Source organism: Podarcis liolepis (genome assembly GCF_965112155.1).
Source record: "Podarcis liolepis genome assembly, chromosome: 1".
Lineage (NCBI taxonomy): Eukaryota > Metazoa > Chordata > Lepidosauria > Squamata > Lacertidae > Podarcis > Podarcis liolepis.
The window spans coordinates 59,971,852-59,989,275 of NC_139554.1; the positions used below are offsets into that span (position 1 = coordinate 59,971,852).

The 17,424-nt window shown below is 42.3% G+C and overlaps 2 protein-coding genes across 19 annotated transcripts in view; one reads left to right on the forward strand and one right to left on the reverse strand.

Annotated features, from left to right (window-relative positions):
• Window positions 1–17,424, forward strand: part of NAV2 (neuron navigator 2) — a 537,366-nt gene that overhangs the window by 437,121 nt on the left and 82,821 nt on the right. For all 18 annotated transcript variants that reach the window (XM_083461998.1, XM_083461993.1, XM_083461983.1 and 15 more), the window contains one exon: window positions 738–860. In XM_083461998.1, coding sequence (XP_083318124.1) covers window positions 738–860 — 123 coding nt within the window. The remainder of the gene's footprint in view (window positions 1–737; window positions 861–17,424) is intronic.
• Window positions 1–17,424, reverse strand: part of DBX1 (developing brain homeobox 1) — a 206,438-nt gene that overhangs the window by 93,065 nt on the left and 95,949 nt on the right. The window lies entirely within an intron of this gene.

A 17,424-nucleotide genomic window follows, 5' to 3' on the forward strand; every position in this document is an offset into this window, starting at 1 on the left:
GATACTGGAAGGATAATCCTGCCTGAAAAATAAGTTTTCTTACCCATTTAATTATGAAGATAACCTCACAATATTACCAGCCCATTCCTAGTTGGAAGACATTATTACTCAATCAATTAATTACATTGATATCCTACCCCTCCTTCCAAAGGAGCCCAGGGCAGCAAACAAGAAGTGTCCATACAATAAAAACAACTTAAAAGCAATTCCCGTACACATGTAAACTGAGAATGATACGGGAAAGTCTACAGTAGGCACAAAAAAGACAGCAGAGATGTCATCTAATATTCAAGGGAAGGGAATTCTGAAGGGTAGATGTTAAAATACTATATGCTTGGTTCCTATATTGTGCAGAATGGACCTCCTGATAAGATGGTATTTGCAAGAGGCCCTCACCTGCAGAGCTCAGTACATCAAGGTAGCAAGACCTTTGCCATGCTTCTAACATGCCACATTCCCCCCTAAAACTGACTTTTAACAGAATTCATGCTAAATGTAACGTGTAAAAAAGCTCTTGTGTTTTATTCCTTGGCAAAATTTGGTTTCAAGTAAATGTGCTCCAACTTTACATCTCTCAGTGTTGAATTTAGTGATTATATGATGTGCATGCATTTTTCTATCCTATTGTTACCCTTTGTCTTTTTTGGTGAAGGATAATATAAAAATGAATTGCTAGCTAGCTAGGTTGACTGATCTGGTAAACCTGCAACACAAATGTATTTCTGGTGTTTTCAAAGGTACATGACAGATGGTGGATTGGGCCTTTACACTCGAAGGCTAAACAGACTTCCGGATGGGATGGCTGCTGTACGGGAAACTCTGCAACGCAACACCTCGCTGGGCCTGGGCGATGCAGACAGGTAGGCCTGCACCTGCCATTCTTTATTTTTACATTCTGTATTTTCACACTCTTATGAACTGTGTTCCACCACAAGGAAAACTTGTGCCTTTTGAATAGCCTGTGAATATATTGCAAGGAAGTGGAATTTGGCCGTTGTGATTTTGAGTGGGATCTTCTGAGGATACTTGAGTTAAGATATTTAAGTGGAGTGGAAATTAGGCACATTTTCTGTGACAGCACATCTGGACAGTTATTTTGATGGTTAATTGGTAATGGAATAAAACTGAAAGACAGTAGCTTGTTGAAGACCACCTGGTGAGTTTGTGGCAGAGGTGAGATTTTATCTACCCTGTTTCCCCTGCACTGTGTGACCTCAGAATGCAATAAATAAATAAATAAATGGTGTCTGCAGTGTAGGGACATTGACAAAGCCGTATGGCTAAACCAATTGAAGAAGGCCATGCAGGTTCTCACCCTGCCCCAGAGTCTTCAGTCAAACTGTGGGAACATATTTTTCTGACCTCATGCCAGTCCATAAGACCTGGAGACCAAAAAGAAAACTCTTTTCCCAAGCCACACTGAGAGATAACTTGCTTATTATGCAAAGTCAGCTCTATTCTTCCCAATACCCAAAGTCAACATATGATAGGGTTGCCATACGTCTGGAATTTCCTGGCCATCGGAAAAAGTACCTGGGCGAAAACAGCTTAAATGTCTGGGAGAATCAGGACGTATGGCAACCCATATCAGAAGTGTAGATTTTGGCTCAACAACTTTTGTGTCCGGATTGATTTTCACTTGTGATGTCAACAGATTTTTAAAGCGTAGAAAAAGCACCCCTTACTCTGTCTGCCACCATATTCTCCCCATCTCAACCCCTCTAATGATGATGCTAGTGGTGTTATGCTGGCTTACTCAGTAAGGCATTTGAGAGAAAAATGGTGGCAACTGGCCACATTACAGTAGTGGCAAGTGGCATTTTGGCTAGACTTTCAAAAGTAAAGGGTGGAGGGGGGTAGCAATAGACAGCATATTCAGCATTACTGTTAAAAAGATGAGGGGAGGGGAAAGGAAACAGCACGGCCTGCAAAATAATTTGTAATACTTAATCCCAACTCCGAAAACTGCCAAAATTGCCGTTCCAGTTCACATAATTTGTGAACAAGGCTGGCAAATTTGTTGGAGAGACATTTCCACTCAGCCCTAGCTACAATTAAAACATTATTAAGTTGCTCTTAAGCATGATTCATGAAAGAATATTCTAGAGACTGGATTTATTTCCCTTTGAAACTGTATAAAGCTGAATGTCCCCAGACTGAGCCAATCCAACACTGGACTTGAATGTCACAGTAAAATGGCTTATTGCTAAGATATCCCCAGTGGAGCTCTTTCGTTTCCAGCTGCTCAGCTTACTTGGGCTATCTCATTAGTTGTAGATAGAATGAAGATTTCTCCATATTAACTGTATTAGCATCAAACATGGCCCTTACAAGATACATTTCCCCCTGCAGCAGACCAGCAGATCTGGATGTGGAAAATTAATTTAATGCCTGATTGCTAGGTTAATGGGGATTACCTTAATAACAGCTGAGCTTACCAGTTTATTTGTATTTTTGTGTGCACAGGCATACACGCCACTCACAATGAATAGCATCTGAAAGCCCCCTTTAATTTAGATTTGTTTTGTTTATTTTAAAAGGATGTAAAACAGACAAAAATAGTTTCAGCTTTTCTTTATTTACTGTGTTGGGTTTACCCACCTGGTTGTGGGAGTTCAACATCTGTCACAGAATGGTAAAAGAGACTAGACATACCAGTTCCGGCCCTCCTAAGAGGTAGAGTGAAGCCACTGCCTCAGGCGACGGCAACCCACCCTATCACTACTGGAGAAATAGCAGCAGCATCGGCGCCAATATCTGGGAAAATCTCACCGGAAATTGGTGATATTTGGCCAGAAACCAGCGCTGGCCACCAGAGGCAGTGGAGCAGGGCAGCGTTTCCCCCTTTTGCCTCAAGTGGCAAAACGGGATACATCACCCCTGAGACATAGGTGTAGGTACAAAGTTCTAGGAATTAAAGTCTGTTTTCCAAATCTAGATCCAAAGGCCTGTGTTCATTACAAAAGAGAATGCACAAGAAGGTTGGAAAAACACCAGCTGCCAGATAGATCTGCACATCTCTCAGGTTTCACCCTTTAACAGGGAAAGGTTGTCAGGATAGGAAGAAATTCCGAATCTTCGCTGTTTTCTTTCTTATTCTTCTGTCTTCTTCTGGTGGAATTTTCTGCCCACTGAGGATCTCCAGGCCTCATCTCTTTCTTCTTTTAGGAGGCTAGTAAAACATTCTTATTTTAAAAGGCCTTTTATCTTTTTTGGGGGGTTTTTATAGCTGCATTGTTGTTGTTAAACCTTCTTCAATAAGAACCCAGCCCTGCACATATATATGGTCACACACACATCGATCGTGCGTAAGTAAGTGGGGGCAGGGGGGACGCCTGTACAAAATTTTGATAAAATACTCTTCTGAAATGTACAGTTGAAATAGGCAAGAGGAAAGGCCTGTAGCCAGTTAGACAGAGGAAGGCATGCAGGACATCATGCACTAGAGCAGGACAAATGAGTTCTGCCTAGCAGCAGCTTTAATTAGTACTTACGGTACATTGCAAAAACATGAGGCCAGGCAGAGGACAATCCACAACCTGAATCCCTGTAGGTGACAACAGGATTCAGACAAAGGAATGGAACATACTGCGTTCAAACTGGTCGGACTAACTGCTTTGCTAGCATTGTTAACTTCTACAGTAGAGTTTCCACTTTTTGTAAAATGGAAGCTGGCCAGACCTGAGAAACCATTGCAATTATAGGACTATATCATGACAGGGAGTGTTTATAATTCATTATGCTAACTGTTGGGCTATAATTTAATTTAACCGTTAAAGTTGTCCATGCTTTTATAAGCTTAGAGGATACATGGGCAGCTGCTTTCAAAGTCAATGTGTGGGAAATTTTATTTTAGTAGTATATCTTTAACTCTAAATATATGTGTGGCATGTAGGGTCCACCTACACAACTCTCATTCATGCCCCCATATTTTAATCCACCATCTTTTATCACATGTTTCTGAATGTTCTTGTGAAAAGTAGTATTTCTTGTAGCTGACAAATCGTGTAATATCTTTTGATATCTTGTAAGTGCACATAAAGAAATCAAGCATTGTTTCCTGCAAAGTACAAACAAGTCAGTTGATGGAGCTAGTGGATATACCTTGCAGCAGTGGCGTAGCGTGGGGGGTGCAGGGGGGGCCGGCCGCACCGGGCGCAACATCTGGGGGTTAGGGTTAGGGGGCGCAAATCCACGGGTTAGGGGGCGCAAATCCACGGGTTAGGGGGCGCAAATTACTTGCCTTGCCCCGGGTGCTGACAACCCACGCTACGCCACTGCCTTGTAGGGAAAAAATATGATATGTAACTGTCAGGGGCTCAGGAACAGAGGCACAGGGGAGAGAGGAAATGGAGAGCGAAGGGGAAGAATCTGAGGGCAGCGTAGGGGAGTATGACAGTGACCCGAGAGATTCCATGAGCTTCTCCAGCGAATCAGAAGATTCCCAGAAGGAGGCGCCGGTGGTCAGGGCAAGGGGGGTCCCAGGGGGGACACACCAGAAACAAGGGGCCAGCGGGGACTCCCAAAGCAGCAGCGGGAGATCAGGACCAGCTTCCCCACCAGAGTGTAGTGGGGGGGAAGAGTCCCATGTGTCAGGGCCAGCGTCTCCTCCAGCAGGGAGAGAAGATGAGTCAGGGCTGACCACGCCTCTATTGGAGAGTGGGGGAACGGAGGGGAGGTCAGGTCCAGCTAGCCCCCCCCGAAGGGGGAAGCAGTGACAGGAGCAGTGTAACGGTCAGGAGGAAGGTTGCCGGCTGGGCGCACGCGCCAAGTTCGAATGTACAGGCGCGTGGGACAGCAGAAAACCCGGATTGGGAACCAGGTCCTAAAGCCCGCCGGAGGCAGGGGGAAGACTCAGGGGACTCAGCGTCAGAAGAGTCTAGGAAGGGCGAGACCCCAGCTGACAGGCGGAACCAGAGGAGGAAAGAGCAAAGGAAGAGGTGGAGCAAGGCTAGAGTCTTAAACTGGTGTCTGGGGGGAGGAGATTCAGACGGAGCTTCAGCGGTCTAGAGTTTCAGACGTAGAGCTGCGCGCTGCGGCTGTGAAAGTGAAACTGAACTTCAATAAAGACTTTTGTATATAACAACGAACCGGCGTTGGTCCTTTGTGAGCTGGGACCTCGGGCAGCTCTGACAGTAACTAATAAGTCTATTCTTTATTGTTCCCTCTAGGGCATGATACCCAATCTTTGATAAAAGAGGGGTATACTTTTCTTATATCCCAAACACACTATAAAAGACTTGTGGCTCCTTTAAAAGTAACACGAGTCTAGATCTGAGCTGGGTGGAGGTGCAGAAGCAAGTGGAAGGATAAGTGTCCTCTTCTTGTTTATAGCTTTTCCGCTGCAAATAGCACTTTCCTGGCTTTCATTTCACAAAAGAAGCCACTGTGGTTTGAGTGCCAAACTAGGACCAAATAAGACACAAATTCAACTCTCTGCTCTGTATGAGCCAGCTATTCCATCGTTCTTTCAGCCTAACCTACTTCACAGGGATGTTGTGATGGTAAAATGAGACCAGAGGAGGACAACGTCCATTGACCTGAGCTATTTTGGTGAAGGGCATTATCAAATGTAATAAAGAACAGCTTTGTTCAGATGCGTGATCTTAAGGAAAGTGATGCAGTGTCTTGCTAAAGCTAAGTGGGTCATGGTGTGATCAGTGCCTGGATGGGAAACTGCCAGGGAACATTACTTATGCTGCCTTAAGTTTCATGATGAAGGAATACAGGATATAAATCAGAAATGGGGAACCCGTGGCCCTCTAGATAGTGTTGTACCAAAACACCCATCATCCCTGACCAGGATGGCTGGAGCTGATGGGAATTGAACTCCAACAATACCTGGAAGGAAACAGGTGTCCCATCACTGATTCATTACTGATACAAGTATACTGAACACATCAAATAAGCAGCCACAAAGTTAAGCCAGAACATGTTGGCATATAAACTTTTAGTGGTGTGTTTATCTCACTGAATTCAGCAAGACTGGAGGATATTGGATTATGTCTGAGCTCAAAAGAACACAAAAGTCAGACAGGTAAAACTAAAGTCATTTTACTGTAGATCGTAGCCTGGTTCAGCTGCTGCATTATGAGACAGCAAGGCAGAACACTCTGTATTTTTGCTACTACAGACTATAGAGCAGCATCACTACTCTTCTCTGGCTTTCATCTCTGGGTATTTGTTGACACCCTGGCCCTTGGAAGTGATCATGTATCCCAGTTTAGCCACCTAGACTGTAATATATGAATATTTATAGCTGCTGTAACAGAGAAATCAAAGGACCACTTAAACCTTCAACCCAGAAAACCCCACTCCTCATGTAGCTGTCTGGTTTGGTTTTTATCAGCTGGCTCAAAACAACCCTGCTCTCAAAGTAAAGTTATACTTGAGTGCATGGAGAGATAATCTCCCTCTGCCTTAGAAAGACAACTTTTATCTTGTAAATCAGATGCGAAAAGAAGAACAAAGGGAATTCCCATCAAAAGTTCTTTTGAACTCTTGCATTCTAGAAAGATGATTGTCTGGTTACAATGACTAGCAATAACAATAGAAAAGGCCTTCATTTTATAGGTGAGATTTTTCGTATGCCTTAACTCAGTATGCCCACCCCAGAGTTACCCTTTGATGAGCATGATGAACCCCAGCATCCCCCCAAACCCAGAACTACAGAAGGGCCCGGGGATCATCCTCACAACTGGACAGTGATTCCCTGACCCCCCTCAACTTCAAGATTTGGAGGAAGAGCTGTTTGGATGCTGTGGTGCTCCAAGCTCCCCGCCAACCTTTTCTGGTTCTAAACTGGTGAAGGGCTAGAATCCTGACAACCACAATGTTTGGATTAGCTGCCAAAATTATAGACCCGTGTTCCCTCCTTTAGAGCCCAACAAGGTGGAAAGGATAGCACTATTCTGTTGAGCATAAAGGTTTAAGTGCAGCCTTGTCAAAAGCGTTAACCCTTGTGTCAAAAAACATAGACAGGGCACAATATTCCAATACTATATTTTTTTGTAATGAGCATTGAAATTAGGCTTGTACTAAAGACATTCCTAGTACAGTACAACTATATCTGCCTTCCATCCAACTATGGCCATCCTCTTCTATGTATCCTACTTGAAAACAGGAAAAATAAGCACTGTGATTCCATCTGACTGCCCCACTTAAAATTCTGGCAGTCGCATTCTACACTAATTAAAGCCTATGAGTTGCTTTCAAGGACAGCACCTTGTACAATGCATTATAGTAATCTAGTCAGGAAGTTACCAGATCACTGCAAATATTAACATATAGTGGCTTTTCAAACTCAGAAGAGCAAGTGGGCAAAGTAGATTTGCTATCCAAAATTAAGCACAGTAGGCAGGTCCTTTGTGCTTTGCAAGACAAGCTGAAGGATGTAAAAAATTTTTTGACACAGAGCAGAAATTGTTATTTGGCTTTTCACATCTAATGGCAACAACATCAACAAAAGTCTCCAGACAGCTGCTTCAGTAACCTCTGATCCTGGGATTTCCCTGTTGTTGAGGTTATCTGTTCAGCTTCCAAAGTGCAAACACTGTTTTCATACATTTGGAGCTTTCATTCGGACTTGGGTATCTTGTGAGGCAATAAGGTCATATGTAAAGGCAATCAAACAACAAGCAAGTGCACTTTTGAGCATTCAAGCAAATATATGATAAATCACTGGGGAAGGGTGTGCCTAATTTTCAACCCTTATGAACTCTACTTTTGTGGATGAAGGCATGCAATATAATTAGTTGTCAGTGAATTGTGTGCTCTCAAGTAACAGTGATAAGCTAAGGCTGCATAACTACACTTGGCTGGAAGTTAAGGTGCAGTAGATTTAGTGAGAATTATTATGTAGCACCAGTGGGACTTCCAAATAAACATGTATCGGACTAATCTGTACAGCCTCACCCCAAGGACTGTCCTTACGTCAGTTTTTCATGTTGTTTTGACAATATGCATCATTGTTGACCTCGGCGGGTGATGTGCTGAGTTCTTGGATCCACTGATAGAAACTGCAAGAAAAGCAAGTATGGTGATGTTTTTGAAAGGGATATCACTTCTCATGTGACTGATGTACGTGCTTTGGGAACTAAGACCTACTGACCTTCTGGAAATTATCACATTGCTGAAGGCTGCACTGATGTATATCAGGATTTGAACAGTCAATGAATAGCTTGAAATGGTGACAAGTGAGCACTTGAGTCTATCTGAGTAAAGATTTAATCTTTAAATTATTTTGGTCAACACTTTAAAAATCTCTAATGGATCAGGTGGGGCATTCAGCTCAATGTGTTGTCACTTCACACTGTTGTCGACCTTTTGTTTTCTTAGTCTAACTATTCAAGCATACATCATTTTATTTCCATAGTTCACCAATGCTCAAGCCCACTTGCAACATGAAAAAAGACAACAAAAGTAGTCATAAACAATAAATAAAACTTTAAAAAATGCACAACCAAATGAAACAATTTCCACATAAATCATAGTAAGATCTAAAATAAAGATTAGTATCAATAACAACAGCAACAACCCCAAACAAAAAGTCCTAAACAATACTCCAGCCCAAGAGTCTGTTCGGCAGCCTCAGCTTTTGTAGCTATAGTTAGCCAGTCATCAGTCAGGGTCTTGACTCCCCAGGCCAGGTGGGGAAAGGCCTGCAAGGCAGGGAGCAGGTCTTCCAGGACTCACAGCCAAGATGATCTCTGGCCTCTTCAGCAGCCTCAGCTTTTGTAGCTGGAGTCAGTTTTATCTTCTTTAATAATACTAGGTTCTGAATTATTTTCTGTTCAGCTAGTTAGCAGTACTTTGGATGGAGACAATGGAAGGAGTAAGCCGGGTCTAGCTTCTGTATATGTTTTCCTTTATGCCTGATTCCCACACACCCCCATACATTTATAACTGATATATTCATGTTCTGTTATTTAACTATTTTCATAAAATTAGATGCAGACTTACTTTGTGTTCTATGAATGGAAATGCTTTTCCCTTCTTGCTTTTTCCACCTAGCCGGTGGAGGCGAAAGACATCTTTCACCAATTCTCCAGTTCCCCTGTGCCCCACACCCCATATCACCCCTCCCAACATGTGGAAAGCAATGAAGCTGGCAACAGTGGAACAATGGAGGGCATAAGGCAATGGGTTGTTCCTTCTCTCTCCTTGGTCACTTGAGACCTGCCTCCTAAATACATATAGCATATAAGATGTACCAACACATGTCAATATCTTGAGTGTTAATAATTAAGAGCAAGGCCCATTAAAGCTTTCAGGAGCAGTTTATGTCTGTTAAGGCTCAGGCAAGAGAAATGTACCTCCCCTTAATCCCATAGAGGGAGCAGTGTTGGAAACGCAGTTCATTACAGGAAATGGCAGGCCCAGGAGCACAGGAAAGGTAGGAACCTTATTGGAATAATCCTGGGTCTATTACAGAGCAGAACCACAAATTTGAATGATACCAGAATTCCTCCAACATAGGTACAGTGTCATGTATAATGTGATATTTCTAAAGATTCCAATTTTGCAAGAATACCATCCATCAGATACACAAGACTGGCCTGCCTATGATTTCCACTTAAGCAGATAGCTGCTAATAGGGAGCTGCAATAATCTCTCCTCTTTGACCTGGTTATTTACCATAATGCTGCCAATAGCAGGGTTATTAGGCTTTTGTAGAAGCACTGCAACTTCCTCACTTGTGTGAAGAATCATGGCCTGCTCATAGCAGGCAAGCAAAAGAGTTGGCATAGCTGGAATTCCTGTTGTAGAGGCCTTATTACAACTACTTTATTCAGTACAAAGGAAGGTGCAGTCGAAACTGCCATTTTCACACTAAAAACATGTAATCTCCCACTGAACCTCAGAGTTGCCTTACTGAATCATTACTATATCAAATAGCTATCTAGCGTTTGAGATGTCTCTAGAATATAACACACAGAGTTATGTTCATGGTTGTTCTTCTACAGTATCTGGTATTCCAAGGTATACTACCTTAAAAGATGGAGCTAATAGTCATTTTTAGGTCTTGATTTATTTCTATGTTACCTTGTCTGCTTAAATATTTACTGGAGTTTTCATTCCCAGATAGTATCTTGCTTCCAATGACTAAGTTGGTGACATTAAAAGCTTGAGTGAACAATTTTAATGAGGGGTAAGAGGAAGAGTTTCTTACAGACGGACATTTGTCTTATGGCGATCCAAAGTAAATATTTAACTCCGTTTATAAGGTACATAATGGAGACATTTACTTTATAGGCAGCCAAAAGAAAATAGTTTTGCAGATCATTGTCAGATGACATTACATGAATCACGTTAACAAATCTAGATCTCTGATGAGATGCTAGTGAAGTGATCTTGTAAATAAATAAAAAATAAAAAATGTGAATAAGCAGAACTGTTAAATACACAAAGCCAAAGGTATTAGTTGGGCCAAAACAATTATAGTTCATGTTACCAACAAACTAGTAGCTTTTCTTCTTACAGTGTTTCTGCTACCTATAACCAGGCACTCTTCAGTAAAGAAAATATCACCACCTTAATACAGTCATGCCTTGGGTTAAAGTAGCTTCGGGTTGAGCGTTTTCAGGTTACGCTCCGCGGTGACCCAGAAGTAACGGAACATGTTACTTCCGGGTTTCGCCGCATGCGCAGATGCTCAAAATGACGTCACGTGCAGAAGTGGCAAAACGTGACCTGCACATGCGCAGTCGCGTGTTACGTTCTACTCAGGATGTGAGCGGGGCTCCGGAACGGATTCTGTTCGCATCCAGAGGTGCCACTGTAACTGCATTTGTTGAACCCTTTCTCCATATTGAGCCAGAACTGTCAGTCTGATAATAATGACATGAGATGCACTCTTTCTGTTGCCAGGGAGCACTCATGGTAAAGTTTTTCATTTCCTGAAGCAACTCTATATTTGCATTACTACTCAGTGAGATTGGCAGGTAAATAGGCCCCGATTAAGTTACTTTGCACCACAGAAGTCATTGATGTGCTTGAGTGCAAGAAATTTTACATACGGTACTGAGCTTTGTTACACAGATAGTGTATTGCATTGAGACTGGAAGGCAACTGTCACTGCACATCCAGAATACACTGGAAGCTCCCTGACAAGCTTCTGAATCCATTGTATAAATTTTCTAATACCAGTGTACCAGCTAAAATCTTACTTAGCGATAAGCCCTCTTCAGTTCAGTAAACACACAAGGAGGCACCAGGGAGGAGCTCTCTAGCTCTGCTTGCCATATTTGTAAGAGGGCAGCCATCTGAGGTGGAGGGCTTCCTATACTCCTGGAGATTACATGTATGTTTTATAAGCAGAGTTCTAAAATGTACAGGGAGCCTCTAGACGTTGAAGGGTCTCTCTACTTCAGTGAATCTATTACTCTGAAAGGTAGAGTTAGTACACTTGTCCCTGCTTTCCCCCACCCCCTCACATATTTACTAAACACATTAACATAATACCTGAAGTCACTTGCAGAAAGGCAAATAGCACAAAAAAATAGGAATAGAAAAACAGAGCCAGGAGGAATTTGATGGTAGTGAGTCAAGCGATACCGTACTTTGCACACTTAAAAGTTCTAGAAGCCTGACAATCTCAGAAAATGTTTATGTGTTACATGGAAAACGGGATGATTTGGAAAATGAAAGCCTTATGGGTAGCTTTTGCATAATTTACCATTAGGTATCATTCCCCCCATTATATGTACAGCAACCATACCAGTTTGGGCGCCAAAAGAGGGCTTGTCAAGAATTGAGAGGAGGCATTAATTCTCGGTGTAAAGCTATCAATAAAGAGCTTACTGACCGTGAAGTGAAAATTTGAGCCATTTGATCTTTGCATTTTTTGTGGGCTGTGGTTTCTTTCCAATAAAACTCATTGAAGCTGATACGCTTAGTCATACCTTGCCTTGTAAGACTGTTAATATTCTCAAATAACAGAAAGGGCTTGACCAGATATTTTATTACACAATAGTTCTCTGTAACAGTTCGTTAATGTGTAAGTGGTCGTGTAAGGCTGAATAGATTTCATTTAGGGCATATTTCAATTCAGCGGCTTGAATTCTTGCGGAATTTTCAAAGCTCTACTTAGTTTAGGAAGCTTAGGAATCTCTTCCTGCTTCATTATAAGGATGTATGTCATCTAGATGGGGACGGGCATGGAATTGTTATATTCGTTAATAAAAACGTACAAATAGCGTACTGGATCAGAGCAATGGCCTGTCTAGTCCTGCTTCCTGTTCTCACAGTAGACAACCTATGGGAAGCCCGTAAGCAGGACCTGAATGCAACAGCACTCTCCCCACTAGTGGTTCTTAGTAGCTGGCATCCAGGGGCATGGAGGAAGAAGAAAGCCTTTGCATCTAGTAGCCGCTGATAAGCTTACCCTTCATGAATTTGTTTAATCCTCTTAAAGCCATCCAAGTTGGTGAGCATCACCACCTCTTGGGGAAGTGAATTCCATAGTTTTAACTATGCTCTGTGTGAAGAAGTACGTATTTTCTTTTGTCTCTCCTGAATCTTCTAACGTTCAGATTCATTGGATGTCCCCGAGTTCTAGTGTTATGAGCCAAAGCTCCAACAATGACAGTCTGAAAAGGGGTTTCCTTTTCAAATGTGTTCACTTGTGAGACAACTACTGTTGGGAAGAAATAATGCTTGTCAGATTTCTGATAAGCTATTCTTTCACTGAGAGTGAGAGGAAAACATCAAGCTCATGTACGGGCATGATGGAATTTTGCAAGACAGAGGAAATGAAGTTATCTGAAGTCTTAAGTAACGTATGTATTGAATTTCCACTGCATAGAATCATAGAATTGTAGAATTGGAAGGGACCCTGAGGGCCAGCTAGTCCGTTGTAGGTATGAAACCTGTTGCATGGAAAGACTAAAAGGGGGAAGAATATACAAACTCCCAAGATAGTTTGAAATCACCCCCCTTGCGTGAACAAAAATTCCTGCCTGAGATTTATATGTGAATAGAAAATGATTCCATTGTTAAATATCATGTGTTACAAGAAAGTGTGAGGGGGTTGCAGGATCATGCTCACATGATTTCATGTCATGACAATATGCACTGTCCAGAACTCCCATCAGGTGGTCATTTGGCAGCCATTTGAATGAGTGCCGCAACCCCATAGTTGCCTTTGACTGGACTTAACCATCCAGGGGTCCTTTATTTTTACCTTTTTATAATCTATTATTTGAGCCCATGAAGGGATATAAATCAATAAAAAACACATTGGAGAGACAGAAAAGAAACCAGGAATCATGTCATGTCCAGGTAGGACCTTTGGCAGATTCAGTAATAAATGGTGCACTGATACTTCATGCATTATGGCTTGAATATTTGAACCCCTGTTAGATCTGTCATTTTTTCCTTCTGTCATGCACATGCACATGTATACGTATAAGAAAAGACAGTGGTTAGTGTTCATGACTTGGCTGCTACTTAGGAACATAGAAAGCTGCCTTATACTGAGTCAGACCATTGGTCCATCTAGCTCAGTACTGTCTGCATTGACTGACAGCTGGGTTTCAGACAAGAGTCTGTCTCAGCCTAATCTGGAGATATCAGGAATTGATCCTGTAACTGTAGCCACAAGGCCTTTTCCTATTGTGACTGGATGCACTGAAGACTGTCCAATTCTTAAAAAGAGGACTGTCCAATTCTAAAAGAAAGCCCTGGATAGAAGCATCCATTGACTCCAACATGTCTTGTTGAATAGTTATAGGCTCAGAAATACTTTAGGACTGTTCTCTAGCCAATTTCTTTTGTAATTCAGAGCTTTAATTAACCAGACTGAATCCCAAACACTAACAATCACAATTGTTTACTCAGATTCAGGTGGATTGTTTATTTAAATACTATTCTACATAAAAGGGATGCGGGTGGCGCTGTGGGTAAAACTTCAGCGCCTAGGACTTGCCGATCGCATGGTCGGCGGTTCGAATCCCTGCAGCGGGGTGAGCTCCCGTCGTTCGGTCCCAGCTCCTGCCCACCTAGCAGTTCGAAAGCACCCTTAAGTGCAAGTAGATAAATAGGTACTGCTTTATAGCGGGAAGGTAAACAGCGTTTCCGTGTGCTGCTCTGGTGCCGGTTCGCCGGAGCAGATTGGTCACGCTGGCCACGTGACCCGGAAGTGTCTGCGGACAGCGCTGGCTCCCGGCCTCTAGAGTGAGATGAGCGCACAACCCTAGAGTCTGTCAAGACTGGCCCGTATGGGCAGGGGTACCTTTACCTTTACCTTTATTCTACATAATCTACCATATTGATCATAGTTCCTCATACTTTTCTACTATTGAAACTAGGGCAGTAGGGAGGGGGAGAGAATTCAGTTGTTTTGATAACCCTTTTTGTAGTCCAGAGGACCTAGTCAAATATTAACAGCTGCAAAAGACAAGGGGGTATTGTAGGATAAGAAAGCAAAGTAATATTCTGGTCTGTTGCATTAACCTAAAAGAATGGAATTTTCTTCTTTAACCAAGGAAATGAATTGATCCTGTAACTGGAAGGTTATCCTTCACAGTTTACATTGTGTAATGCTATAGAAATCGAATTGAGGTTAAAATCAAAGTTAGATGAAAAAATCCATTTTAGGTGGAACAAATTACAATAAAAGACATAATTTGGAAAGAGAGGGCATAATTCTCTCTCAACCTAACCTTTATGTAGTTGTTCTGAGGATGAAATGGTGGAAGGGGAAGAACCTTTAGCTCTTTGGAGAAAAGGTGAGATATGAATGTAATAAATGAAAATAATATTAGGAGTGCAATCTTCTGGATGATATTTATTTATTTAAAGTACTTGTGTACATCCCTTCAGTGTAAAGCCTCGCCAAGGTGGCTTACACACGGTAACTAAAACAATTATTTTTAAAACCAAATAAACATATTTTAAAAGGTCACCCTATGTGAGGAGAGAGACAGGGGGAACGTGTCCTTGCTAATTCTCAACCTCAGCAGCGTTTGATACTGTCAACATTGGTATCATTCTGGAGCAGCTGTCCAAATTAAGGGTTGGTGGCACTGCTTTGCAGTGGTTTCAGACCTACTTAGATGTTTTCTTTTCCAAAGGAGTGATGCTTGTGGCGTGCTCTTCAGCCCTGTGGAGCTATCAGTGTGGGGTTCTTCAGGGTTCAGTCTTATTCCACATGCTGTTTAACATCTACATGAAACTGCTGGATGGGGTCATCTGGAGTTTTGGAGTATAACGTCAGCAATATGCTGACACACAGCTCTACTTCTCCTTTACATCTGCAGGTGAGGCAGTGGATGTGCTGGGCCAGTGTTTTGTCTCGGTAATGGACTGGATGAGAGCCAATAAACTGAGGCTCAATCCGGATAAGACAGAGGCACTGTTAGTGGGCGATTCTCTAGACTGGATGGATGGGAAATGGCCTGCTCTTGATGGGGTTACACTCTCTCTGAAGTAGCGGGTATGCAGCTTACAGGGACTTCTGGCTTCATTACTGTCACTTGAGGCTCAAATGGCTGTGGCCATGCAGAGTGTCTTCTATCAACTTTGGCTGACGCTTGCACAGGGATAGCCTAACTTCACTCATCAAATGTTCCCCTTCTCCCAAGCCTCTGGCTAATTAAACAATCTATGGCCTTTTAAACTGGGAGTGGGGTTATTGTTTTTGTTAATACGTAACTATTTTATGCATTTTTGTGTTACTGCATTAAACCTCCCTGTGATCCTCGGATGAAGGGTGGTATAGAAACTTAATAAATATATATTTTTTTAAATACACAGCTTTTTGAGGTGTTCCTTCACAAAGCCACATATTTCAAACGGACCACATGTAAGTAAAGGAACCACATGCGAGTAACCACAATAAAATAAAACGAGCCTGAGAACAGCAGCAACTTAATCATGTCCCAGTAAGAAGCCTTCACCTATTACATATTAATAAAAGCTTTAGAGAAGGGACAAGATTTTAAAGACTTTTTCAAAAAGTGAGAGTTCCGTAAACTACACATGAAGTGATCCAGTAACAAAAGCTAAAAACTAAACTCACTACACTGTTAACAGAATCCAGGCCGAAGCAAATACCGTAAATTATTGAGGTCTGCCCAAAAAACTAAGAAAGATTAGGTCATATGTATTGCTTGGATTATGGGGCCACAACTAAAAAGCTTTTCTTTCGTGCCCATCTGTCTGATGGATCTTGAAAGTATGGCTGTGAGCAGAGACTTGAACTTGAGGGTGCAGGGAGTCCTTGAAATAACCTGGTTCCAAAGATTGATATTCAACTAAGTTTTACTCAGAGTAGACCCATTGAAATGAATGGGCCTAAATTAGTCATGTGCAGCTGGTACTGACTGATATTACATGATCTGGATACTTATTGCCACAAGCATCCTAACAGCTGTATTCTTTACCATGCAAAGTTTCTGAACCCTATTTAAAGGCAGACCCACTTGGAGCTTGTTGCAGTAGTTTATTTTGGATGTAGCCAGGGTGCGATAGGAGGCAAAACCTGCTTTTTCTAGAAAGGGTTGCAAGTGGCAGCAGCAGAGGAAGCCGCTCTGGCACCTGCCAGAGGGATAGGGTGCACCGCAGGGCCTCTGGAGTCTGCCCGCCTCTTCCACTCAGCTGCCCTACAGCTGGTGAGGAGGCAGCAGGCGGACCATTTGGGCAGCGCGGAGCCTGCATGCGCCCAAGCCACAGTGTCTCTCCCAAGAGAGACATGTAGCTCAGGCGAGCTGCAGGTCCCATGGTGAAAGACACCCAACATTTTGTCACCCCCCTCAGTGGTGACATCTGGGGTGGTCCACACCCACCGCACCCCCTTCCTCTGCCCCAGCAAGTGGTAAATGAGAATGAGCTGGGAAAAGGCATGCCAATCACCTATTTTAAGATTAATTAAGCTGTATATATGGTGCTATGTCTAAAAACACCACATATACTTTTAACTGTTTTCTTTATTTTCTTTATGTGCTTTATAGAAAAAACCCCCCAACAAATACATTTTTAAATAAATTTAATGATACTTAGTAGGGTCATGTTCTGAATTAGTCCAAAGGAATGATAAAGTCAAGCTGGATAATTTGAAACAAGTTATGGCAGGAAATATATATAAGAAATTTAAAATAAATGTGTGTTAAGTCTCTCTCCTGCTCTCTGAGAAATGATTTCCAACTTCATGTGGGTTCAATATGGACACCAAACTTTGCACTTCAAGACAGGAAATAAAAGTATTAAGTTGACTTTTTACATTACTGTGGTAATGTGCCACTATCCCCTTTCAGTGCAGGCTGGATCCAGTTCCCATTAATTTATAAAGGAGCTGAACACATGCTTAGGCAGGAGGCTTAAACCCTAAACCAGTGATTCTTTGGCTTATTTGTCTGTGGTTTCATTACACTAGGCATGTATGACACAATGCAATGTGTTTTCTAACAGCTGCTCTTTAGGTAA